The sequence below is a fragment of the Heterodontus francisci genome, chromosome 33 (genome assembly GCF_036365525.1).
Source record: "Heterodontus francisci isolate sHetFra1 chromosome 33, sHetFra1.hap1, whole genome shotgun sequence".
NCBI lineage: Eukaryota > Metazoa > Chordata > Chondrichthyes > Heterodontiformes > Heterodontidae > Heterodontus > Heterodontus francisci.
In genome coordinates this window covers 45,617,092-45,644,472 of record NC_090403.1, presented here as the reverse complement: position 1 = coordinate 45,644,472, position 27,381 = coordinate 45,617,092, and the positions used below count along the sequence as shown (strand labels likewise).

At 43.3% G+C, this 27,381-nt stretch overlaps 1 protein-coding gene across 4 annotated transcripts; it reads left to right on the top strand.

Moving 5' to 3' along the window:
- Positions 1–2,294: 2,294 nt before the first annotated feature.
- Positions 2,295–26,308, top strand: cnp (2',3'-cyclic nucleotide 3' phosphodiesterase). 4 transcript variants are annotated; one of them, XM_068013450.1, is made up of 4 exons: positions 2,295–2,402; positions 8,442–9,072; positions 16,280–16,413; positions 25,213–26,308. In XM_068013450.1, the coding sequence occupies exons 1-4, from the start codon at positions 2,379–2,381 to the stop codon at positions 25,636–25,638; spliced, it is 1,215 nt and encodes a 404-aa protein (XP_067869551.1). In that variant the 5' UTR covers positions 2,295–2,378; the 3' UTR covers positions 25,639–26,308. The 4 variants fall into 4 exon arrangements, with proteins under 4 accessions (XP_067869551.1, XP_067869550.1, XP_067869552.1 ...); XM_068013449.1 differs by lacking the exon at positions 2,295–2,402 and adding an exon at positions 3,697–3,719; XM_068013451.1 differs by lacking the exon at positions 2,295–2,402 and adding an exon at positions 4,210–4,309.
- The last annotated feature ends 1,073 nt before the right edge of the window (positions 26,309–27,381 follow it).

The following is a 27,381-nucleotide window of genomic DNA, read 5'->3' as shown; positions in this document are numbered from 1 at the left end:
CTTGGCCAGTCTGGACATAGCAGTGGAAGCCTTACCCATGCGCTTGTTGATTTCTGCATCTAGAGACAGGTTACTGGTGATAGTTGAGCCTAGGTAGGTGAACTCTTGAACCACTTCCAGAGCGTGGTCGCCAATATTGATGGATGGAGCATTTCTGACATCCTGCCCCATGATGTTCGTTTTCTTGAGGCTGATGGTTAGGCCAAATTCATTGCAGGCAGACGCAAACCTGTCGATGAGACTCTGCAGGCATCCTTCAGTGTGAGATGTTAAAGCAGCATCGTCAGCAAAGAGGAGTTCTCTGATGAGGACTTTCCGTACTTTGGACTTCGCTCTTAGACGGGCAAGGTTGAACAACCTGCCCCCTGATCTTGTGTGGAGGAAAATTCCTTCTTCAGAGGATTTGAACGCATGTGAAAGCAGCAGGGAGAAGAAAATCCCAAAAAGTGTGGGTGCGAGAACACAGCCCTGTTTCACACCACTCAGGATAGGAAAGGGCTCTGATGAGGAGCCACCATGTTGAATTGTGCCTTTCATATTGTCATGGAATGAGGTGATGATACTTAGTAGCTTTGGTGGACATCCGATCTTTTCTAGTAGTCTGAAGAGACCACGTCTGCTGACGAGGTCAAAGGCTTTGGTGAGATCAATGAAAGCAATGTAGAGGGGCATCTGTTGTTCACGGCATTTCTCCTGTATCTGACGAAGGGAGAACAGCATGTCAATAGTCGATCTCTCTGCACGAAAGCCACACTGTGCCTCAGGGTAGACGCGCTCGGCCAGCTTCTGGAGCCTGTTCAGAGCGACTCGAGCAAAGACTTTCCCCACTATGCTGAGCAGGGAGATTCCACGGTAGTTGTTGCAGTCACCGCGGTCACCTTTATATCCTCCCTCACCAATGAGATGATATTATTTCTAATCAGTAAGGCTACTCCACCCCCTCTGCCATTTTCCCTGTCCCTCCTGTAAACTTTATAACCAGGTATATTTAGTTCCCAGTCCTGACCATCCTGCAGCCACGTCTCCGCAATGGCCACCACATCGTAATCTTCCATTTGAATTTGCGCCTGCAGCTCATCTAGTTTATTTCTTACACTCTGTGCATTTGTATATAGAACTCTCTCCCTCTCTCAGGGAGGGTGCACACACTCTCTATCTCTCTCAGGGAGGGTGCACTCTCACCCTCTCTCTCTCTCTCTCTCTCAGTGAGGGTGCACACTCTCTCTCTCTCAGGGAGGGTGCACTTTCTCTCTCTCTCAGTGAGGGTGCACACTCTCTCTCTCTCTCTCAGGGAGGGTGCACAATCTCTCTCTCTCTCAGGGAGGGTGCACACACTCTCTATCTCTCTCAGGGAGGGTGCACTCTCACCCTCTCTCTCTCTCTCTCTCTCTCAGTGAGGGTGCACACTCTCTCTCTCAGGGAGGGTGCACTTTCTCTCTCTCTCAGTGAGGGTGCACACTCTCTCTCTCTCTCTCTCTCAGGGAGGGTGCACAATCTCTCTCTCTCTCTCTCTCTCTCAGGGAGGGTGCACACACTCTCTATCTCTCTCAGGGAGGGTGCACTCTCACCCTCTCTCTCTCTCTCTCTCTCAGGGAGGGTGCACAATCTCTCTCTCTCTCTCTCTCTCTCAGGGAGGGTGCACACACTCTCTATCTCTCTCAGGGAGGGTGCACTCTCACCCTCTCTCTCTCTCTCTCTCTCAGGGAGGGTGCACAATCTCTCTCTCTCTCTCTCTCTCTCAGTGAGGGTGCACAATCTCTCTCTCTCTCTCTCAGAGAGGGTGCACTTTCTCTCTCTCTCAGTGAGGGTGCACACTCTCTCTCTCAGGGAGGGTGCACAATCTCTCTCTCTCTCTCTCTCTCTCTCAGGGAGGGTGCACACTCTCTCAGGGAGGGTGCACACACTCCCCCTCTCTCTCAGGGAGGGTGCACACACTCCCCCTCTCTCTCTCAGGGAAGGTGCACACACTCCCCCTCTCTCTCAGGGAGGGTGCACACACTCCCCCTCTCTCTCTCAGGGAAGGTGCACACACTCCCCCTCTCTCTCTCAGGGAGGGTGCACACACTCTCTCTCTCTCTCTCAGGGAGGGTGCACACACTCTCTCTCTCTCTCTCAGGGAGGGTGCACACACTCTCTCTCTCTCTCTCAGGGAGGGTGCACACACTCCCCCTCTCTCTCTCAGGGAGGGTGCACACACTCTTTGTTTATGGCTCGGTTACGCGCACGCTCCTCTGTCCCGGGGGCGGGGCGCGTCCAGGCAGTGTCTCGGGAGCGCGCCTGGTGGGGTGTCGGGGCCGCGCTTTCTTTGTTTCGTTTTGTTTTGCTGCAGTCGCGCGTTTTGTTGCTGATCCGGAGCCGCTTTGGGTTCCGGGTTTGGAATGCGGAGTGCGATCCGGAGATTGGTGAGTGCGGAGCGGAATCCGCTAAAGCCCCAGCAAAATGCTGTGCTCTGATAGCGGAGACTCAGCGCAGCGGAGGCTGTTTCATCTCCTTGTTGATTGATTTCATGTTATTGATCACTCTTTATTACATGTTAATGTTTTACTGTTTGAATTATTTACTACTGTTTGATTATAATTATTCGGTGCAACTTAACAAACCCAAACCCCCCCCCCCCCCGCCATTTAATTGAAAATAGAAGACAGACTTGCATTTATATAAAAGCAAAATACAATAAATATAAAATGCTGGAAATAACATCTGTGGAGAGAGTAGCAGAGTTAATGTTTCAGGTCTGTGATCTTTCATCAGAATTAATTGCATTTATAAAGCACCTTTCGCAACCTCATTACCTCCCGAAGCGCTTTCCAGCCAATGAAGGACTTTTGAAGTGTATTGTAATGTAGGAAACTGCAGCAGCCAGTTTGCGCACAGCAAGCTCCCACCATGAACAGCAATGCGATAATGACCGGACAATCTGTTTCTGTGAAGTTGATTGTGGGGGTAAATATTGGCCAGGACACCGGGGAGAACTCCCCTGCCCTTCTTCCAAGTAGTGCCATCAGATTTTATTTTAACATCTAGCTGAGGGGGGGGGGGGGGGGGGGGGCAGATGCGATCTCGGTTAAGGGTCTCATTCAAAAGCGCTTTGTTGATATTGTAAAGCATTAATGCTGCTCTTGTAATCCGGAACAATAAGTGCATTCTCAGCTGGAATGAAAAACAAGTTATTCTCCCAAGTGTCAAAGCTGCGGATATATAGCCTCAAAGTTAGATATCTGAACTTGGCCTAATGTGGCTGTACTCGAAACCAGGGGTTCTCAACCAGGGGTCTGCGAGAAGTTTTCAAGGGGTCCGCTAAATCATGTAGTCTTGCCAGAAGGACAAAGATTACCAGCAATTAAAAAAACTTTTAGACCGAACAGGCTTCTTTCAATAAACATGTAAACCCCTCCTTCCAGTGTTGAGTGATCAATATCTAGATCAGTCGAGGAGCTCCCAGGGAAGTGAACTGACCAGATTAGCTGTCATTCAAAGGAGCTGGATCTCTGTTGGAGAAGTGGCTTAGCCGGAGTGTCTGTTTGCTCCTCAAAGTTACCAGATTGTTACTGAGCAGGAGCAGCATTTAACCAGAGACCTCAGGGAACAAGAGAGGAAGATCCTAGAAAACAATGGAGAAACAACTTCGAGAAATTAAACAGAATTTAGATTCTATTGAGGCGAAACTCTCAAAGCTGCAGGAAGTGTTAGAGCAAAAAGATGGGCTGACACTTCTGGAGGTGAGGGATTATATTGCGGATCAGTACGTTGAAAACTTTACACAGTCGTAAAATGACCAGTGTTATTTTGAAATAAATGTGCCATTTGGTGCATAATTTGCAGCTGGATTGAAACCGGTTGTTTTGTTTGTTCTTGGGCATTTCTGCTATTTTTTTTGCTGAACTAAGCAACTGTCTGCAGAATCCTGAAAATGCCGTCAGCCTCAACAACAACACCTTGAATTTATATACTGCCTTGGACATAGTAAAATGTTCCAAGTTGCTTCAGAGGAGCATTATCGATCAAAATTTGACACTGAGCTACATAAGGAGATATTAGTACAGGTGTACCAAAAGATTAGTTGATGGGGCAGGTTTTAAGGAGCAGAGAGGTGGAGAGTTTTAGGGGAAATTCCCGAGCTTTGGGAATTGCCAGTTAAAAGGCACAGGTGCCGATGGTGGAGAGATTAAACATCTAGAATGCACAAGAGGCCAGAATTGGAGAAATGCAGAGATCTCAGAGGGTTATAGGGGCAGGAGGAGGTTCTAGATTCAGGGAGGGCGTGGCCACACAGCGATTTGAAAACAAGGAGAAACAAGATTCACGTTAAGTAAGTAAAACAAAAAAACAGTTTAATTGTATAACCAATTTTTATATATAAAAAAAAAACTTGTGCTACAGGGATCTGTGGAATCTTTATAACACAGCAGGTGGGGGCCTCAGAAGCAAAATGTTTGAGAACCCCTGCCCAATTCAAAAGGGGCTAATTAGATTGAAACTTAACCCAGTTAAAATTTTAATTTGGAGATCTCAAATACAGTTTTACATTGTGTAATTCCCGGTGCCTTTGTAGATGTACCGTTTAGTTAGACAATAAGTCTAAACCTTCGTGTTTGATTTGTGTGGCAGTTGTTAGTGGCCACAAGGTACTTGATAAGTTATCATTCACAATATGACTCATTCACAGAGAATTCTCTCCCCTGAAGTAATCCTGCCGACTGCTGCATATTATTTGTCAACAGACTTGCAGTTAATGGGAGGTTAAAAAGTGGTTAAACACTGCTCTCGGACTCAATCCAGAAAAAGGCAAAAAGCCATTGAACTTTCAGAAACTCAGTGTTTTAAAAAAAAAGATTTAAAGTATCCATCTATGCATTGCATGTTTATATAAGATAACAGGCAAGGTTAGATTGCAGTGGTACATTATAGCAGTGACTATTCTGCAAAAGTACTTCATTGGCTGTGAAGTGCTTTTGGGACATCCTGAGGTTGTGAGAGGTGGTATATAAATGCAAGTGTTTCTTTTAAAGTTTGAGGCAAATTTCAGATGTTGACTGTAACCCGTTCTGAATGAGAATATGGACTTGTATCCATTATTCTATCTATATGGTATGTTGGTTTCATATATTGCACTGAATAGAAATGGGAAGCTTGCTTAAATGCAAAGAGGGGAAAACTGCAGTCAGGGAAGGTTTTATTTATCTGAAACAGATTAGTTTTTGAAAGTGCTGGCACCTGGAAAACCCCCACTGGTGAAACAGACCTTGAGTTTCAGTCAGCTAGTCTTAATTTAACAATGAGCTGCTTTTAGAACAGACTCTTTCAGTTCTCTTTTTACTTTTTGGAGGTAATTAAGTCTGTATTCAAAAACATTTTTGGGGCCGTCCACTTCTAAATATCAGTTATGTTGGGCCAGAGAGTAAAAACTATCAGTTTCGCCCTGTTGCAATATCCGTCACGAGTCCAGCTGTGAGTCCGTTGTAAACAGTTAAGAGTAAATCAGGAGCAGTCATTATAATTCACTAAATAAGTGTTCAGACAGTGAGTTGGGGAGACCTTATAGACTTCATATTCAGTAAGGCACAAGTCTGAAATAAAAGTAGTGCGACACAGGAGATCTGGCAGCATCTGAAAGAGGAAGATGGCTAATATTCTGGAGTAATTCAATTTCAATTAACTGCAGAACTTAAATGTAATTCTCTTTGCTGCATTCGTGACATTTGCACCCTCCAGTTATCCACCTCAATTGTCTGCCAGAATGTTTTCACAGGAAGGAAGGCATCACCTCACTGCATGGCTCATTGGTGCCAATCTGACATAAGTCAACTTGACCCAAGATTCAGTTCAATTCAGACACACTGAGCCTGTCTTTATTATCAAGTCTACAATGTTGCCAGAGACTTGTGCGTTTTGTATCTTTTTTCTTTTTAAAACGATGAAACAGTGAGTACTCTCAGTGACGTGGTCTTATTGTCCTGTGTAAGCCTTGACCTATGATTGGATAAAACCAGAATCTGGGGGACTCTCGATTATTAGCTCGTTTCCATCAGTTCCCAAATCTGCTCCATTATGCTGGATGTGGCGACTCCACTGTAGACAAATCTCTTGTCAAGCTCGTACAGAGTCCCAGCATTATCAAGCTTCCTATTTATGATGATGGCTGTTTCTAGGTTAGCTTGATGGCTGCTTTCTTGTTAAGGTTATTCTGTAATCGGCAGTCACACATTGTACATGCACATTTCTGTTTCTTAAGAGAGTTGCTAGAGTTTAGACATTAATCTGATAGTTTTTTTATACTTGAACCATTTCACTGTCAACCACACACAGGAAACCTCAAAAAAACAGCTTTCAACATCTGTTTGTAGGGCACTGTGAGCACTCATCTGTTCCAGAACTGTTGGCACATTAGTATTTTGTGTATATTTTTAAAAGTGTATACGGTTTATGGAATAGATTGTGTTCCAGTTAATTGTTTGTTCCAATTAAATAGCTTAGGGAGGACCAGAGGCCACAACTGAAGCTGTCTAAGATCAGATCTAAATTAAAAGCAAAATACTGCAGATGCTGGAAATCTGAAATAAAAACAGTAAATGGTGGAAATACTCAGCAGGTCAGGCAGCATCTGTGGAGAGAGAAGCAGAGTTAACGTTTCAGGTCAGTGACCCTTCATCCAGATCTAAATTAGATGTTATGAAGTGGTTCTTTTGCCAGAGAACAGACAACCTCTGGCACAGGTTCCTGCCTTGTGTAGCTGCTGCCGATTTGTTTCGAGCTGGGGGTGGACGTATCACCTCTTACAAAAAGTAGGGAATTCAGGGCCTGGACTGCTTTCAGTCACCTAGTTTAGTTGGCGAGGAGTTTCCCTGATCTTTTTCCCCCCCCAAAATTGCCCTGGGATTTTATCTGGTTTTCCCCACTTTCCCAGGAGATCACATGGTTTTGGGTGAGGCAGAGAGTGTATATATTGTGGTAACAAAGCATCACAATTGTGTGGGTTGGCTGGATGAACCAGCGGGTTTTTAATAAAAGCAAAATACTGCGGATGCTGGAAATCTGAAACAAAAACAAGAAATGCTGGATTCACTCAGCAGGTCTGGCAGCATCTGTGGAAAGAGAAGCAGAGTTAACGTTTCGGGTCAGTGACCCTTCTTCGGAACTTTAACCTGTCCAGGTTTTTAACCTGTCCATCATTGTCGGTATATTTATAAAAAAGATGATCTCATAATCCTGTGAAATGCTCGGCTTTAATTTTAAGTCCAGATTTTATTTATATATTTTAAGTATTTTTTTTTAATGGGGTGTTGTCACTGCCTGAAAGGAATCCGATTCAATGGTGCCTTTCGAAAGGGAATTGGATATTTACTTGAAAAGGAGAAATTGCAGTGCTATGAGGAAAGCAGTGGAGTGGGACAAATTGGATCGCTATTTCAAAGAGCTGGCACAGGCAAATTGGGCCAAATGGCCTCTTTCAGTGCTGCAAGATTCTGTGATAAATCTGCACCATTGAAATCAGCACCAAGGTCGTGCATCAAGCACCTTTGTTTATTAACCTCCTCATTTTAGCTCCACATCCCTCCACCCGACTCCAGCTTCTGAAGGTGTGGCAACAACTTACATTTATGTAGCGCCTTTAATGTAATTAAACATCCCAAGGCGCTTCACAGGAGCATTATAAAACAAAGTATAACATCGAGCCACATATTGAGTCAGATGACCAAAAGGTTGGTCAAAGGGGTAGGTTTTATGGAGCGTCATAAAGGAGGAAAGTGAGGCGGAGAGGTGTAGGGAAGGTATTCCAGAGCTTGGGGCCTAGGCAATTGAAGGTGCGGCCACCAATGGTGGAGCGATTAAAATCGGGGATGCACCAGAGGCCAGAATTAGAGCAACACAGATATATTGGAAGGTTGTGGGGCTGGAGGTTGCAGAGATAGGGGGAGGGGGGGTGAGGCCATGGAGGGATTTGAAAACAAGGATGAAAATTTTAAAATCAAGACATCGCTATCAGATCATAGGTCCCAGGGTACAATTGCTCATTTGGCCGAAACACCAGTTCTCATGATAGTCGGCTAGTTTTAGGCCTGTTGTTAACTTTCTTTTGAGATATGAAGGACAATAGTTGCCCTAAGAAGTGGATGGTGAGGCCTTCTATGATTGCTGACCTACAGGAGATTTTCAGCAGGGATCTCTTGCAGGGATCAGGACTTCAGGCTGATTTAACCCATCCCAGCCCAGGAGTCCCTTGAGACTAATTATAGCAAACCCGTCCTGGATCAATAGCACACCAATATTATATTCACTATCTGGGTACGTCAGGTAGATGAAGCTTTGCTAGTGAGAAACTGTTAAAATCCCAGCATCTGGTGGCATTTACACACGGGGTAACTGCTGAAATCCCATTTCCTTTACACACGTTTTTTGCAATTCTCACTTTGTTGTCCCTTTTTTTTTGGGTTTGATTTTAGGTTAGAAACTTAATCACGATGGGGTCGAAATCGTCCAAGCTCAGAGGCGACTTCCCATTCCTTAATGACAACGACACCATCCAGACAATTAAAGAAGCCCACACCCTCTTCATTCTGCGTGGTCTGCCGGGCAGTGGCAAGTCTACCATCAGCAAACTCATCGAGGAGAAGTACAGGTCAATCTCTGCTGTTGCTTTTGCCGACGGTTTGGGGATTTCTCCCCTGGTGGAGGAGCCGAAGACCGACGACAATCGGTACGCCCAGCTGGACGAGCAAATTCAACAGGGTTTTAAAGATAGTAAAAATGTCATAGTGGTTGACGATAACCATCACAGTGAGAAACGCCTGGACGACCTCCTCAATCTAGCCAAAGGCAATGACTACATCGTCATCCTTGTCACCCCAAAAACCGAGTGGAGCAATGACTGCGAGAAGCTTGCGATAAAGAGCCAGTGGAAACTATCTGTGGAAAAGCTGAACAAAATGAAGGAGGGCTTTCAACAACATATAATACCTGATTACTTTGGCTGGTTCTTGGTGAGGAAGAGTGCCGAGGAGATGCGCAAGAATGCGGAGGAGTTTCTCAATCTGCTCAGCAAAAATGAGGAGTTTACAAAAGAGTTTGTAAAAAGTACGTGATCTTTTCTGTAGGGTTTTTGGAGGGAGAGAGGGCATTTTATAGTCATAGTCCTGGATGTCTAATTCCCCATTTAATTGCTCCCCGCCCAATCTCCACTCGGAATTAGAAACACTATTTTAACTTATTACTTCAAAAATTTCTGCCCCCTCTCTCCTGAAGGTGGCGAGTTAGGTTCTAGAGGTGCTTTGCAAGACGGGCGATTCTTCCTGTGTTGGCGAGCTGTTTGACTGTGGAGGGCAGCACAGCAGGTCACAGTTTAGTCCTCAGCTGACCATCCAAACACACAGCAGAGAGGAAATTTTCACTTGTGTGGGTGTCCAGAACTAGAGGGCATAAATATAAGATAGTGATAGATCCAATAAGGAATTCTCCTTATCACAGGGAATAGTTGAGGTAAATAGCATAGAGCATTTTAAGGGAATTTTGAAAAGTACACGAGGGAGAAAGGAATAGAAAGATGTTGATTTGAGTAAAAACATAAGAACATTAGAAATAGGAGCAGGAGTGGGTCATACGGCCCCTCGAGCCTGCTTGTTACAATCATGGCTGCTCTTTGAACACAATTCCACTTTGCTGCCTGATTCCTACCTTGATTCTCCTAGCGCCCAAAAGTCAGTCTATCTTAACCTTGAATATATTCAATGATGGAGCATCCACAGCCCTCTGGGGTAGAGAATTCCAAAGATTCACAACCCTCTGAGTGACGAAATTCCTTCTCATCTCAGTCTTAAATGGTCAACCCCTTCCCTATAGTTCTAGACTCTCCAGCAGGGGAAGCAACATCTCAGAATCAGGTGAAGCCCCCCCTGCAAATCTTATAAGTTTCAATGAGATTACTTCTCATTCTTCTAAACTCCAGAGAGTATAGGCTCAATTGACTCAACCTCTCATCAGGAGGATAACTAGCTCATCCCAGGAATCAAGTTAAGAGGGTGGGCCATAGGTGGAGTATATGGTGGCAAAATGAAGGACCGTGAACCTTTGCTAAGGAGACCAAAACTGTGCACAGTACTCCAGGTATGGTCTAACTAAAGCCCTATACAATTGCAGCAAGACTTCCTTACTCTTGTGCTCCAATCCCTTTGCGACATGCCTTTTGCATCCCTAATTGCTTGCCGTACCTGCATGCTAACTTTGTGTTTCTTCGTATGAGGACACCCAACTCTCTCGCAATATCAGCACTTAAATGTTTCTCACCATTTAAAATATATTCTGATTTTCTATTCTTCCTACCTAAGTGAATAACCCCGCATTTTGCCACCATATACTCCACCGATGGCCCACTCACTTAACTTGTCTATATCTCTTGGCAGCCTCTTTGTATCCTCCTCTCAGATTACAGTCCTACCTAGCTTTGTATCATCAGCAAACTTGGATGCATGTTCTGATGAAAGGTCACTGACCTGAAATGTTAACTTTGCTTCTCTCTTCACAGATGCTGCCAGACCTGCTGAGTATTTCCAGCACTTCTTTTTATTTCAGATTTCCAGCAGCTGCAGTGTTTTGCTTTTATTATTATATTGGATACATTAGTCTTGGTCTCTTCATCTACATCATTAATATAGATTATAAATAGCTGAGGTCCCAGCACTGATCTTTGCAGCACCCAATAGTTACAGCCTGCTAACATGAAAATGCCCTGTTTGTTCCGACTCTGCTTTCTGTCTGTTAACAATTCTCTATCCATGCTAATATAGCACCTCAATCCCATGAGCCCTTATCTTGTGTGATGACCTTCTATGCGGCACCTTTTGGAAATCCATATATACTACATTCCCTTTATCTACCCTGTCAGTTAGATCAACAAAAAATACTAATACATTTGTCTGATACAATTTCCCTTTCGGAAAACTATGTTTAATCATATTATGATTTTCTATGTGTCTTGTTAACACCTCTTTAATAATAGTATTTTTCCTGATGATTGATGTCAGGCCTGTAAGGTCCCTGTTTTCTCTCTCGCTCCTTTCTTGAATAGTTACATTTGCTACTTTCCAATCCGCTGGGACCGTTCCAGAATCTAGGGATTTTTTTGGAAGATCACAACCAATGGATCCACCATCATTGCAGCCATCTCCTTCAGAGTAGAAGTAGCGAGAGTGATGAATTTAAAGTAATTAATATAAGGAGAAGAAAAGGATGTAGGCTCTCAGATCCAAGGGATTTTTCAGCTTTCAGTCTCATTAGTTATGCTGGTACTTTTCCTCCCCTGATATTAGTTACATTAAAGGTCATCACTCTCTCTAGCCCCTTGGTTCCCCACTATTTTTGGTATTTTTTTTTGTCTACTACTTATTCCCCATTATAATTTCTCCTGTCTCAGCTATTAAGGACCCACGTTTATTTTTGCTACTTTTTTTTACAAAGCTGCAGAAGCTCTTACAATTTTTTATGTTCCGGGTTAGTTTACTCTCATTCTGTTCTTTTCCCTTTTTATCAATCTTTTGGTCACCATTTGCTAGTTTCTAAAACTCTCCCAATCCTCAGGCTTGCTACTATTCTTCACAACATTATAAGCCTCTTCTTTTAATCTAATATCATCCTTAACTTCTTTAGTCAGCCATGGATGGATCACTTTTCCCTCGGAGTTTTTGTTTCCCAATAGAATGTGTTTTCATTGAGCATTTTGAATTATTTCTTTAAATGTGTGCCACTGCATATCCACCTCCATGCATATTAATCGATTTTCCTAAATAACCTTAACCAACTTTCCTCTACGTAATTAGCTTATTTAAGACTCTAGTTTTGGATTTAAGTATGTCACTCTCAAACTAAATGTGAAATGTTATCATATTATGATCACTCTGCCCCATAGGATCCTTTCCTATGAGATACTAATTAACCCTGTTTGATTACACAATGTGAGATCTAAAATAGCCTCATTCCTAGTTGGTTCCATGATGTATTGTTATAAGAAACTGTCTCAAATGCATTCTATGAACTCATTCTCTGGACTGCCTTCATATAATCATAACATCATAGAAATTTACAGCACAGAAGGAGACCTTTTGGCCCATTGTGTTCATGCCAGCCGACAAGTAGTCATCTAGCCTAATCCCACTTTTCAGCTCTTGGTCTTAGCCCTGTAGGTTCTGGCACTTCAAGTGTGAATTCAAGTACTTTTTAAATGTTATGAGGGTTTCTGTCTCTACCACCCTTTCAGGCAGTGAGTTCCAGATCTCCATCACCCTCTGAGTGAAATAAAAATTCCCCTTGAATCCCATCTATACCTCGTACCCTAAATCTATCCCCTCTGGACCCCACAACCAAGGGAAATAGGGTCTTCCTATCCACTCTACCTAGAACCCTCATAATTTTATACACTTCAGTTAGGTCTCCCCTCAGCTTCCTCTGTTCCAAAGAAAATAACCCTAGACAATAAAAACTCAAATTCTCCAGTCCAGGCAACATCCTCGTGAATCTGCTCTGTACCCTCTCTAGGGCAATCACATCTTTCCCAAAGTGTGGTGGTCAGAACGACATGCAGTACTCCAGCAGTGGCCTAACCAGTGTTTTATACAGTTCCAGCATAAACTCCCAGCTCTTCTATTCTACGCCTTGGCTAATAAAGGCAATTATCCCCCATACCTTCTTGACCAAGTTATCTACCTGTCCAGCCACCTTCAGGGATCTATGGACATACACTCCAAGGTCCCTCTGTTCTTCTACACTTCTCTGTATCCTACCATTTATTGTGTATTCCCTTGCCTTTTTAGCCTTCCCCAAATGCATGACCTCACACTTCTACGGACTGAACGCCATTTGCGCCTGACTCGTCCATTGATACCTTCCTGCAGTCTACAGCTTTCTTCTTCATTATCAACCACATGCCAATTTTTGTATCATGTGCAAACTTCTTAATCATACCCCCTACATTCAAGTCCAAATCATTGATGTATACCACAAAAAGCAAGGGACCGAGTACTGAGCCCTGCGGAACCCCACTGGAAACAGCCTTCCAGTCACAAAAACACCCATCGAACATTACCCTTTGCTTCCTGCCTCTGAGCCAATTTTGGATCCAACTTGCCATTTTGCCTTGGATCTCTTGGGCTTTTACTTTTGTGACCAGTCTGTCATATGGGACCTTATCAAAAGCCTTGCTAAAATCCATATAGAATACATGAAATGCGCTACCCTCATCGACCTTCCTTGTTACCTCTTTAAAAAATTTAATTATGTTCGTCAGACACGATCTTCCCTGAACAAATTCGTGCTGACTGTCTTTGATTAACCCGTGTCTTTCGAAATGAAGATTTATCCTGCCCCTCAGATTTTTTTTGAATAATTTTTCCACCACTGAAGTTAGGCTGACTGGCCTGTAATTATTGGTCTATCCCTTTTTGCCTTTTCAAACAATGGTAGAGTTAGCTGTCCTCCAGGCCTCTGGCACCACATTGGAAAATGATGGTCAGAGCCTCCACTATTTCTTCTCTTGCTTCCCTTCGGATACACTTCATCTGAGCCTGTGGATTTATCCACTTTCAAAGATGTTAAACCCTTTAATACTTCCTCTCTGTGTTAATTTTATCTACTAGTTCATATTTCTTTCTGATTGCAATGTTGCAAAGCCCTGCATTGTCCCTGTTAGGGGGGTCTGTAAACCACTCCCGCTAGTGTTTTCTGCCTCTTGTTATTTCTAATCTCTACCCATACTGATTCTACTTCCCAATGTTCCGAGCCAAAATCCTTTTTCACTTAAGTCATCCTTTTTTGAAATGTCAAGTACCCCGGAATATATAGTTCCCAACCTGGGTCACCATGCAACCTTGTCTCTGTAATGACTATTTGATCAAATCCATTTATCTATAATTGTGCCACTACTTTGTCTCTCTTGCTATGAATGCTCCTTATATTCAGATAACGAGCCTTTAATTTTAATTTTTATCACGCTTGGACCTTATTCGCTGATTCATTATTCCTGTTAAACTCCCTGCTCCTTCCTGCTGTGCTCTGCTTATCTTTAACAAAATTGCTGCACTGTTGTATTGTCGTTTCTCTCTAGATTTCTAAATTTTCCCTCATCTGGCCCCCTGCACCATGCCTTTTTAGTTTAAAACCCTATCTACAGCTTTAATTAGATGAAGAGGAGTGGGAAGAGGCCAATGTGAAGCATCAGTAACTGGCATGGATCAGTTGGGCCGAATGGCCTATTTCTGTGCTGTAAATTCTATCTAAGCAGAGGTTCCTGGATAGTGATTGAGAGAAGGAATGTTACTGATTGTTCTCCCTCAGCAAGGGACATAGAGACCAAACGTAGTGTCCCATCCTGCTGCCCGAGCAGCGATTCCGCTCATTCAGCTCATTTCTTTATCTACTCACAAAAGAAAGAAAAACTTGCATTTATATAACGCCTTTTCACAACTTCAGGATGTCCCAAAGTGCTTTCGGGAACCGTTGTAATGTAGGGAATACAGCAAGATCCCAGGAAGTGATAATGACCTGATAATCTGTTTTTCAGTGATGTTGGCGGGGGATTGTGGGTAGTGGTGGGGAACTGCCCTGCTCTTCCTTGAAGTAGTGTCATGTCCACCACTTTCACTTCTATGCGAGAGGGTCGACAGGGCCTCAGTTTAATGGCTCATCCAAAAGACAGCACCTCTGACAGTGCAGCACTTCCTGTACTACACTGAACTGTTCGCTTACACTGCACGCTCAAGTCTCTGAAGTGCGACATGAAGCCACAACCTTGTGACTCAGAGGCAAGAGAGTGCATTTGTATAACCCAAGAGCCATATCTTTGCAGTGCTCTTACTGTGTAAGTGCTTTGTCCCTGCACAACTTTACAGTGAAGTTGGACCCAATGATGCAGTATGTTGGAGCACTAGCAGACGGTGGAAGGATACGAGTGTGTTCCCAATCTCTGTGGGCTCCAACACTCAACCCTTCCTCTTAGTGCTGTATGCCAAAGGGCCGTCGTCTTTGGCGGTCCCTTGATTCGAGGATGACGTCTATTCAAGTCAGTAGTTTCTGCCGTGGGTCTTCATGTGACTGAACAGGCTGATTCTCGACCCGCAGATCTTTGGACAGACGGGGCAGGGCGTCCCACGAGGTAGTGGGATCCGGAGTGCAGGATTTACTTCCTTTTCTTTCCTTCCCTGCCACCGCTCGGCCTCATCATTAAGGCGTTTGGACTCGAGGCATGATGCAGCTTGATGGACAAGTTGTCGCCATTTTGAACGATTGGTAGCAAGCTCCTCCCAGTCGTCAATATTAATGCTGCTGCGCTTCAAAGAGAGCTTCAGAGTGTCTTTGAAGCGTTTTCTTTGTCCTCTCCTGGAACGCTGGCCATTTGGGAGTTGAGAAAACAGGACCTGGTGAGGGAGATGGTTTTTGGCCATCCAGACACAATATGCCAAAGGGTCGTTAGATGCAAAGTCACAGAAAAAGATTAGTGGGCAGTGCAAGTCTAGCAGTGTCCACACACCTCCAAGTAGAGGCTAAGGGTAAATTGCCTACTGGTCCTCTTAGAGTGAACATATCGTAAACAGCGTGGATAAAATAAAGTTAGGAAATTACCCAAGTTACGTGACATGGGGGTGCTGTTGAGAAGAGTGGGATTGGCGATCTGTGCTGGTTGCTGGTGGCTGGTGAGTGGTGATTATGCTACAGCTGAACTCAGTGCCTCTGGTTGAGGGAGGGGAAAGATGGGGATATTATGCCTGTTCCAGATCGCTACCCAAGTGTGTGTGTGTTTGTGTGTGTGTTTGTGTGTTTGTTTGTGTGTGTGTTTGTGTTTGAGTGTTTGTGTGTGTTTATGTGTGTGTTTATGTGTTTGTGTTTGTGTGTGTGTGTTTGTGTGTGTGTGTTTGTGTGTGTGTGTTTGTGTGTGTGTGTTTGTGTGTGTGTTTATGTGTGTGTTTATGTGTTTGTGTTTGTGTGTGTGTGTTTGTGTTTGTGTGTGTGTTTGTGTGTGTGTGTGTGTGTTTGTGTTTGTGTGTGTGTTTGTGTTTGAGTGTTTGTGTGTGTTTATGTGTGTGTTTATGTGTTTGTGTTTGTGTGTGTGTGTTTGTGTGTGTGTGTTTGTGTGTGTGTGTTTGTGTGTGTATGTTTGTGTGTGTGTTTGTGTGTGTGTGTGTGTGTATGTTTGTGTGTGTGTTTGTGTGTGTGTCACAACAACCCACTTGCCATCGCGGTTCACTGCAAAATAGAATGGAGATGCCAAGCTGTGCAGTAAATGTGGCTTTCTTCATACCAGATGTGCAATGGCATTTGGAAGAGGACTTCAACCTCCAGGAGTATTTCCAGAATAGGCCGACTTTGCTGCATTGTACAACAAAATTCTGCGACTATGGGGCGGTTCCGCACTGTGAATCATACGCTCACAGTAAGGTTGGTAACTGGTTGGCACAGAATCTTGGTGATCTACCGTTAGAAAACTAATTCGACAAGTTGCGATGATGCCAGTGGATTTAACTCATTTGCATGAGCCACTTCTGTTTATGATTTTAACACAGGCATAAACCTATCTCAGGGAGACCAGTTAACGTCTTCATTACGATACCAGCCAGTGAAATGCCATACAAACGATGTTAAGTCTTCATTCACTATTGCCAACAGCAATTTCAAGGCTAATATTTCTTAAGCCTTTCCTCCCAACTCCAGAAGAATTCCTTCTATTCACCGGGGTTCCATGTCTCAGTCTAGTTATCTTGAGTTAGGCTGTCAATTTGTGCCAATTGAGGGACAGTTTTGTGTTATGTGGACCCAAGTCCATGGGAAAGAATTGGCAGGGCTATGGGGAAACAGCAGGGGAGTGGGACTAATTGCATAGCTCTTTCAAAGAGCTGGTACATGCACGATGGGCCGAATGGCCTCTATCGTTCCATGATTCAATGATTTGAAGATCGCCATTTAAGTGGCTGAGCTAACCAGTTAATAACTAGTTCGGACATTGTGTAATTATAAATGAGATCGTTGGCCAATCAGTTTTTTTTTTGGTGCCGTGTTGTTTGAGGCCAGAACACTAGGAAAACTCCCTTCGCTTTAAATGGTGGAGTGGAATCTTGTACGTCCTTCTGAACAGGCAGAGAGGGCTTGGGTTTAAGTTTCTTCCAGAAGTCTGCTTCCCTAACAATGCACCACTGCCCGAGTGTCAGCCCAGCTCATCCACTTAAGTCCTGCTTAAACGCACAAACTACTGCAGTGCCAAATTGATGATTCCCTCTCTCCAAGTTGGAATACAGTAGATTCTGAGTGCATAACTACCGCAAAAGCTTCTAGTTTCAGTGTACATAAAGTCAATGGGTTGTTGCGGTTCAAGAAGGCAACCTTCTCAAGGGTAATGAGGGACGGGCAACAAATGGGGCCTTTCCAGCCACGCCCACATCCCATGAAAGAATTTTTAAAAAAGTAGTCCAGTGCTGTAGTTTACGCTGTATTAAAGCACAAAATGGCACATAGTTCAGCACTGCCACCAGCTGGTATTTATTGGGACTGCAGATGTTTGTCCTGCCCAGATATAAGAATGCACTGGTGTTGCTCACCAACAGAGAAATCACTCAGACATGAGGTTTTTCTCTCTCCTTGTAGCTGATGCATCTAAGGGGAAGTTGGAAAAACACAGCAAGGGAGGAAAGGAATAGACAGTTAAGTTTATAGGGTTAGATGAATGTAGTGTTGTGCTGTGTTCTGAAATCCTCTTTAAATGACAACCACAGGCTTGATAGTCAGATTCAATACAAACACTATTTATTGTCTTACTTATATACATTGCATTATTTAAAGTACAGGTCATTTCCTCACTGGTGTGTGCGAGTGCTCTGTAAAGCCATGTGCTGAGTGAGTCTCTCAAAATTGTGTCGCCTCTTTATAGCTGTTTGATGATGTCATCAGTTGCTCAATCTCTTAAAGGTGCGGTTGCTTAAAGGTGAAGTCCCCACTGCACTACATTATATTGCCCCCTTCTTTTAAATTTAAAATGTCCTCCTTTTCTTTAAGAGATTTACAATTGCAAAATTACATTGAACAAAACTCAGTTGGACTGAAGTTTGAACCTTGGGAGAGAGAGCTTTCAGGCACCTCACCCTCTATACCAGTCTTTGTTCCCGCCTGGCTCTGTTCATCGGCGATGCATGACATGGTCTTTAAATCAGACAGGTTATCGATGCAGTCTCGATGCTCTTCTCTGTGCATTTTGCCGTTTTGATCTCGGCTTTGCTTGATTTAGCGGAGCTGCTGCGTGAATTGTTGCAGGCGTGAAGTCATCAAAGTCGTCTTGGTCACCTTCTTCATGAATTGTTTTAGCATTGACATTTTTGAAGAAGGTTACATTTGTCTTCACAATGTACTTTCCTCTCTTCACTATGATCATGTTTCCTTTTCTCTGAACTACTGGAAGCATTTTTAGGTCAAATGGTGAGCTAATTTCCGAAGTTTTCTCTTGCCGAACCAGGACTTTAGCCTCCTCCTTTTATCTCGCTATCCTTTGCGTGCATCCCGTTGTCTGTATGTGTCTTTTTCTTCTGTTTTTGACTCTTGTCTCTATCCCTCAAGCTTTCTATTGAGTGGTGTGTATGGGTGAATAGGCGTGAATTGTGGCAGTTTGCAGTTTATCTTTCTACTGTTCAGAGTGAAGCTTAGTGATATGTTTGTCGTTGAATGAGGGGTTGCTCAATAGGCTCTTATCTGAATAGTTGTTTCCAGCTTTTTCCTTCAGTGTGAGCTGTTCGTATGGTTTTCATTCGGGTATGAATAAAACATTCTACCTCTCCATTCGCTCTCAGCCATAAGGGTGTGATTCTTCAATGAGTAAATCCTAAATGGGTAGAAAATTTGGCGAATTCATGACAGTTAAATGGTGGGCTGCTGTCTGTCCTTGTCTGGCGAAGATGGCATCAGATTTGGGTAGAGTTGCTCTTGCAGATGTTGGTGTCACTATTTCTTCCTCTGCATATCTGCTGTAGTCATCCACTAGGGCTAAATTGAATTCAGAGGGAAAAGGTCCTAAAAAAATCAGCTGACACTTCCTTCCGGGGCCCTGGGGGCAAGGGTATCATCCTAAATGGTTCGGACTTTTCCGTGCCTTCATTCATGGCTGCTTGGCATGGTATGCATTCTCTTACTGCCTCTTCAACCATTTTGTCAATTCCAGGGAATCGTACGACAGGTTTTGTAGTGAGGATATGCACCACAGCAATGATTGCATGTTTGAACGTGAAGTGACTGTAATCACTGTCTTGGTCTTCCTTGACGTGCCTCGTACCTTTCTCTGGGTTTCCTCTGCGCCCTTGTATTTGGTGTATTTCTGTGGTGAAACCTTCCTCTTGTGACATTCACAGACTTGGTCAACGATCCTGACCTGGCCTCAGGGGATTTTCGTCTTATGTTATTTGCCTCTTTCCCTTCTAAGACTTCAGCTTGTCTTTCGCTGGCTTCTAGCATTCTGCCAAAATCAAGTAACTTTTGCAAGTTTAACGATTCGTCGTCTCTAAGAGCTTGCCTTTTTCGTCATGGTGATTGGCAGGTCATGATGATCGGGCAGATGATTTCTTTGTCCATGTCTGTGACGTTGCACTTCTGGCTCAGACCTCCGAGTCTCTTCACGTAGTGGGCAAGGGTCTTGCACTTGCCTCGTTTTGTTTGCCTTAAGACATAAAGTTCATAGTGAGGATTTGCCCTCCGTTGAAAATATCTTGGAAGAGCATTCTTCGCTGCATCATCATCATCGTTGGTTCTGATGTTTGTGAGTGTATCGAAGATAATGTCGACTTTTGGTCCAGCATAGAGTCGGAGTAACACTCTCTTTCTTTGGGATGTATTGATATTGACTGTCATCATTAGGTGTTCAAATCTTGCTAGCCATTTGCTCCATTGTGGCCCTGGATTGCTGTCTGTCTCTGTAAGGCTGGCAATTGTTACGCACACATGGTGATTACTTTTGTTTAAATCTGAAATCATTGGTGCATGTCTTCTGTATGTTCCTGGGTTGTCTGTGTGGTTTGCCTTCTCGTAAATCCTTTGTTTTTCTTAAAATGGCTAGTCCGTTCAGGTTTGCACCCCTTTTAATAATTAATTTTCCTTATTTCTGTGCACCTGCAAAATGTTTTTTTCCAGTTCCAGTCCACAGTTTCTCTGTGATCCAGTCCTGGTTTTCTCTTGACTTTTGTTTCTCTGTGTTCGCTTTCTGAACCTTGGAAACTCTCTGCTTCGTCTTTTCTTTCTCCTCGTCACCAGAAATTGTAATGTAGTGCTATGTTCTTAAGTCTTTCTTAAATGAGAACCATAGGCTTTATATTTGGATTCAACACAAACACAATTTATTGTATTACTTATTATACATTGCATTATTTCAGGTACAGGTAATTTCCTCACTGGTGTGTGTCTGTTCTATCTAAAGTCATGTGCTGAGTGAGTCTCTCAAAATGGTTTGTCCTTATATATGTCTCATTATGTCATCAGTTGCTTCAGTGGCCTGATCTCTTAAAGGTATAGTTTCTTAAAGGTGATGTTGCTGTTGTATGATTGCCTTAAGAGTGATATCCCTTTAAGATCTCGGTATGCTAATGAGCTAAGTACCAGGATGCAGTCATGTGACTACAAGCCAGAGTCACTCTGCAAGTGTAACACCTAGATGAAGGTTCTATAAATAGTTTGCTCTACTGTATATAATAGTTTAGCTGTTAATAAACCTGTTAGAGATCTGCAATTGGACGCACCTCATTTATGTTGCATCAGACAACATAAAGAACTCATTACATGGTTGCAGCTGTGGTGAAAAGACAAAGTCTTAGTGAACGACCACAGGTAAAACAGCTGTGAAAACTACCCTTCCTACATTCAAAAGAGAGCAAGTTCAAAATAAATACTGGCCCAAACACTGGAAAGAAAAAAGAACTTACCTCCAGCTGTAGAAGACAGAGCACAGAACAACAGGCTGCAAGTAAGTTCCTGCGGTTGGCGATGGTCGAGTAATCCCAGTTAGTAAAAAAGCTTTGATGTGTAAAGTTGATTTTCTTTCAAAGGCTCCATTTAAAAAAAGGGAAGATCCGATTCCTGTCCCAGGCTGATTGAGGTCGGCGGCGTTACAGGAGGCGTCCGATGGCAAAAAGCGCGGGAAACCTCTGAACACTGCAGAATCTCCATCCATGCAGCCAAAGTTAAAAAAATCATTAAACCAGTCGATTGTGAAGAAGCCTCCATTCACGCAGCCACAGTAAAAAAAAATTAAACCACTTGAGCATGAAAAACATAAACAAACTCTAGCAAAACAATCAATTGAACCGCCTATTGAACAACAGATAAGCTTAAGCACGACAAGAAAGATAAACAGTGAACTTTGTCAAACACCTGCTCCTCTCCATTAAAGCAGATAAAGGAGAAACAGTGCAGAGTCACAAAACAAGTCTTAAAACATGTTTTAAGTGAAAGAACTGCAGAAAGATGGATACCAAATTTCCGAGCATGAACTAGAATGCCATTACTATCCTATCTGAGTTCAAACTTTTTAAACAAAGAATACAGTTATGCTTCACAGACCAAGTGATTGTAGAACCAGAGAAGCAGGCTGTAAAAATACTAATAGCAGTTGGAAATGAAGGGTTACACAGAATCAACACCTCTGGCTTATCTGAAGAGGACCAGAAAGATCACGCAAAGATATGGAAAGTGTTAGAAGATGAGCTGCAATTAAGATTGAATTTTGGAATTCACCGCCTGGAATTGATATCCTACAGGCAGCAACCACATGAATCAATAGATCAGTTCATCAGTAGATGCCGTAGTAAGGGCAACTAATGCGATTTCTCAGAAACTGAGCTGTCAGACCAAATAATGGAGCAAGTGATTGTATCAACACCCATTGAAACGTTTCAGAAAGACCTCTCGGGGAAAAAGAAAGGTTACAGCATTGATGCACTGTTAGAAGATGGCAGGAAATACGAAGCCATTGTAGCTGGAGAACAGCATCTGCAAGCACTAGGTGCAGCCAACAGTATCAACACCATAAACAGGTCAAAAAGAGCAAACAGGCTGTGTGGTAAGTGTGGTTGCTCCCACTCACTGCACAGTTGACCTGCTTTTCAAGACCTGTGCAAGGTGTGCGGTGCAAAAGGACACTGGGCCTGCCTATGCAAGAAATCTGGCTCCAAAGACGCAGCCAGAAACCATGGTAGGACAAGCAATCATACGACAGGGCAACAGCAGCAAGGAGATGCCCTTTCAAGATTCCGACATTAGAGAAATTGAATCCCAAGTTCACAGGCGCCAAATTCATATCCAACTTGGATGCTAAACATGAATATTGATTGGTACACCTAGCTAAGGAATCTCAAGAAGTCACCACTTTCAGGACAACATTTGGAAGATATTGCTACCAGAGAAGGACAGAATTATAGAAAACGTGCCGGGATGTATATGTACTGCCGATGATATTGCAGTAATGGGCAAAACCAAAGAAAAGCATGATTGACATCTTCATTCACTGATGGCAGTAGCTCGTCGCAAAGGGCTTGCTTTTAACAGCAAGAAGTGCCAGGTGAATGTTAAGTCAGATCAATTTCTCTGGCTCCATCTATTCAGGTTGTAGAATCCGTCCTGACCCGGGCAAAGTTGAAGATGTAAGGCACATGCCTACCTCACAAGACAAGGGAGACCTCCAGAGATTGGATTTTTCAACTTCTTGGCACCATATATTCCAAATTTCTCTGACAAAGCATCATCACTGAGAGAGCTCTTAAAAAAAGACATACCATGTGTATGGCCGGAGGACCATCAGCATATGTTTGAGTCTCTCAAACAAGCATCGTCAGCAGAAACCTGTACCCTGCAATACTACAACCCAAGGAAGAAGACAATCCTAGAAGTCACACCTCACAGAAAGGGCTAGGAACGTGCATCCTGCAGGATGGCAAACCAAATGCATTCGACTCCAAATATTTATCCTCAGTATAATCCAATTACTCCAACATAGAGCGTGAAACACTTGCTCTGGTGTTTGAGATCACAAGGTTCCACACCTCCCTGCTCACTAAGCAGTTCACAGTGGAAACCGACCACAAACCACTGGAGATGATCTGGCGCAAACCATTAACAAGCGCATCACCTCGACTACAGCGATTCTTAGTGAAAGTACGAGGGTACAAGTTCGACGTCTGCTACAAAGCAGGTACAAAAATGGTCGCCTCGGATATACTGAGCAGATTGCCAAACCCAAGAAAGGATGAAGAAGTTCCACTGGATCAACAAGTAGACAGCTTGGACATCGAGGTGGAAGATGTGCTCAAAATTTTGGTCAGCACAAATGTGACCAGAAATCAGAAACAGCCAATGACCCACAACTGAAGGCACAGCGAAGAGTCATCATAGAAGGTTGGCCTAATATGGTAAACCCTCAAATTCTTTTGGCTTTGTAGAGATGAACTCGGTATCTTGAGAGGCATCACCTTCAAAGGAAAACAAGTGATTGTGCCCAAAGCTCTCCAACAGGACATCTTGTCACAACTTCACCAAGGCCATATGGGCGTAGAGCGAACAAGACAACTGTCACGAGACACTGTTTATTGGCCAGGGATCAACACTGATATTGAAAGGTTAGTGAGGATGTGTGAGGCATACCAGAGCCACCAGCCACAACAACATAAAGAACCTCTACACCCTCACAAGATTCCGTCAGTCCCTTGGTCCAAAATCGCCACTGATCTGTTGTTCGTTAATGGAGATGACTTTCACTTAGACACTGATTATTTCTTCAAATTTCCAATTGTCAGACAGGTAAAAGACACTTCAAGTGCTGTCGTCGCAGACACATTGAGCACCATATTCACTCTTTTCGGTGCACCTGAAGAAATTATTTCTGACAATGGGCTACAGTATATGGGCAAACGTTTCAGGGATATGTGTGCCAAATGGGGTGTAAACCATGTGACTTCCACAGTACCGCATTACCCTAGATCTAATGGTCTTGCCGGGTGAATGGTTTGCTGTGTCAAATCACATATCCTGAAGTGTAGAACAACTAAACAGGATTTTCGTGTTGCCGTGCTCCACCTCAGAGCTACACCTATGGATATGGGCTTACCGTCACCAGCAGAGATCATGTTTGGCAGACAAGTGCGAACGACTGTGCCAAGCCATCATCTGACCAGATTCTCCAAGATGCAGGAGACACTGCTGAAAAACAGGGGAGAATGAAGATGGTGCATGACTGACATGCAGGGGCGGAACTATCTCAGTTGCACACAGGACAAAAGGTCAGGGTCATACACCCTACAATGAGAACATGGTTACCCGCAGAGGTATCCAAAGTATGCAGTGAGCCTAGGTCCTACGAGATTACAACATCTAGCAGAGCAATGCTGAGAAGGAACCAAAGCCAACTAAGAGATAAGCAATTCTCAATTTGCACACAACGTACTTGAGAGAACACACTCTGACATTGAGGGTGTGATGAAACAACAGGACAACAACCAACACATTGACAACATGTCTGCAAACTAAAAACAGCCAAGGGTGAAATCCACATCCCCAGAATGACATTCGGACTTTTAAGCCTCTGCACTTGTGAATTTCACAATTCTTATCCTTGTACCTGTAAATTTTATAGTCTCTACCCCGTATAACTAGTTTTGATGTTATCTAATTTTGTGTATATTTACTTGTAGCATACGAGACCTCTCTTTGGAAAGAAAGGGAATGTTGTATGATCGCCTTAAGAGTGATGTCCCTTTAAGATCTCAGTATGCTAAGGAGCTAAGTGCCAGGATGCAGTCATGTGACTACAAGCCAGCGTCACTCTGCAACTGTAGCACCTAGACGAAGTTTCTGTAAATAGTTTGCTCTGTATTGTATATAATAGTTTAGCTGTTAATAAACCTGTTAGAGATTTTCAGCAACTGGGCTCCATGCATCTCATTTATGTTGCATCAGACAACATAAAAAACTCATTACAGTTGCCACTGCACTGCATTAAAATGAAGAGAGGTGAGAAGAGGCTTGTCTGGAGCATAAACATAGGCATGTCCTGTAACCTATGACTTTTGTAATAGCTGTTAAAAAGCAATGTATATATTTTTATCTGCCAAAATCTATGTGCTGTACTAACTGAAGCCTATTGTCCGATGTCACATCTATCTGCTAGGTGGCGGACTTGATAAATAACTGGTGCTGCATTCTTTTTCTGATTCCCCATTTTAGGCTGTTGAGGAGTCCTATTCGAAGGCCTTCATCCTGAAAGTGACAGCACTGTTTGTCACGCCCAGAACGGTGGGAGCCCGTGTTTCTCTGGACAGACATCAGAAACAGCTGTGGCCAAAGGAGGAAGTGGGTGACGATGGCGATGATAGCGGAATAAAGGCGGGCCTGCCAGTTGGCAGCAGAGCCCATATCACCTTGGCGTGCGCTCCTGGAGTGAAGGCGGTACAGACGGGCTTAGATCTGCTCGATATTTTAAAGTTTGAGAAGGCAGGCAATAAGCCGGAATATAAAGTCGAGACGGAGAAAGGTTTGCTTTCCCTCTATAGCGAGGGGAGGTGTATGATCAACCTGTCCGGGCCAATTAACGTGAAAACACTTTTTTCTGGTTTTTACCCAAAAATGATGCAGCCCACTACTGAATCATAGGGATTTAGAAAGAAGCAAACAAAATGTGTGAACCAGGTCGTGAGACATGACATGTTTTAGTTGGATGAGTGAAAGTTAAAATTTATGGTACATTACTGTGCAGATAATTGTGATCATGTCCAAGCCCATTAAGGGTATGTATTTTAACCAAAGTGAATTAGGGCGCCAGTTCCCAATCTTTCTCTAAAATTATTTTATGATTGTAATTTTGCTATTCTGGTAGGATATTTGCTTTGTTTTAGCTGTGATCGTTTGTTATAATACAGTATGTCTATAATACTAACCGTTTGCCTCGTGTTTAATACTCGTCTGCTTTCGGGTGAGTTAAGTTGGTTGTGGTACCAGGGTCAAGACTACTGTAGCATGCAGGTGCTTGTACTGTACTTTTTGTGCCTAATTTGTTCTTTCCCGGATTACACAAGAACAAAGGATAAGGTGACAGAGTTTCTGCTAGTGTGAGAATCAGCCTGAACAACTGAAGATCCACTTGTGGGAATAAAATCTCGAGATTTGGATTTACCAGGGAACAGCTTGATAGAGAATTGAAAAAGCTGGCTTGCCTTAAATATACTTCTTTTTGTTTTAATTGTCCTGTGTGATTATGCCTCTGTATTGCTTTCTCTTAAAGATATAACTGCTCAAATGCTTCAATAAATGAGATAGCACCATCTATTGCATTGGTATGTTTTAACTATAAGTTACGCTGTCATATGTTCCTGACAGTTTATTTGGTAAATGCCTTGCCAAAGGTGATGCTAAACCATACAGATCAGAAATGAATGGGTGGTACTGGTTGATTATCTCACTAGGAGAAAGGGGTGGGCACCACAATTAATTGTGTATTGATGCTTGCTGAAAGTGGAAATCTTGGGTAAGGACAGCATCAGCCTTGGCTGCGATGATACGTTCCTCCACGTCTTCGCAGTTGAAAAACCTGCAGCCACTGAGCATCCATACTCTCCTACAATAGAACTTTCATTATTTGTGATGATAGAAATTGGTGGATATATGAATCAGCACATTTTAATAGTTGATATTACTGTGCATAGTGTAAGTTCCAAGTACGAAAAAAAAAGAATGGGATCGAATCTTCATCGATGATTCAAACCAGGCAGTATACAATTGTGCACGAGGTGTTAACCCATTGGATAATTGGAGCACAATAATGGAGATTTGATTATAAAAGACCCACTTTAGGCTGGAGATCTGTCAGCACTTCAGATACTGAAGCAGTCCATGTCGAAATGCAGCAAGACCTGGACAATATCCAGGCTTCGGCTGATAAGTGGCAAATAACATTTGCGCCACACCAGTGCCAGGCAATGACCATCTCCAACAAGAGAAAATCTAACTATCTCCCCTTGACATTCAATGGCATTACCATCGCTGAATCCCCCACTATCAACATCCTAGGGGCTACCTGTTCACCCTCAAACTAGGGTGTCAACTGATGTGGCGGACAAAAGACACCTGCACGAGATACTTCGTAAAAACACTTTTATCGATACTTAAATCACTTATCTGCTGTTTTTTCACTTGTTAAATGTTACAATAAATCACATGACCCACGGCTTGGACTTAGATACTACCTGTTGCGAGGCGAGGTGATCAGTCTCCCTCCCGATGGGTTCTCTTCACTGAATCCCGAACTGAGGATTCCCTTTCTGCAATGGTCCTGCAGGTCTTTTTCCTTTGGAGGCTCCTAGCCTCCCCTTTTTATCCAGTTGTTTCCAGCCTCAAGAA

What these genes read in the sequence shown, in the direction of transcription:
- cnp (XM_068013450.1), top strand. Translation starts at nt 2,379, where the DNA reads ATGCGGAGTGCGATCCGGAGATTG. An exon ending in TACAAAAGAGTTTGTAAAAA is followed by an intron (nt 9,073 to 16,279) that starts GTACGTGATCTT and finishes TCTTCATACCAG; the next exon opens with ATGTGCAATGGCATTTGGAA. An exon ending in AATCATACGCTCACAGTAAG is followed by an intron (nt 16,414 to 25,212) that starts GTTGGTAACTGG and finishes TCCCCATTTTAG; the next exon opens with GCTGTTGAGGAGTCCTATTC.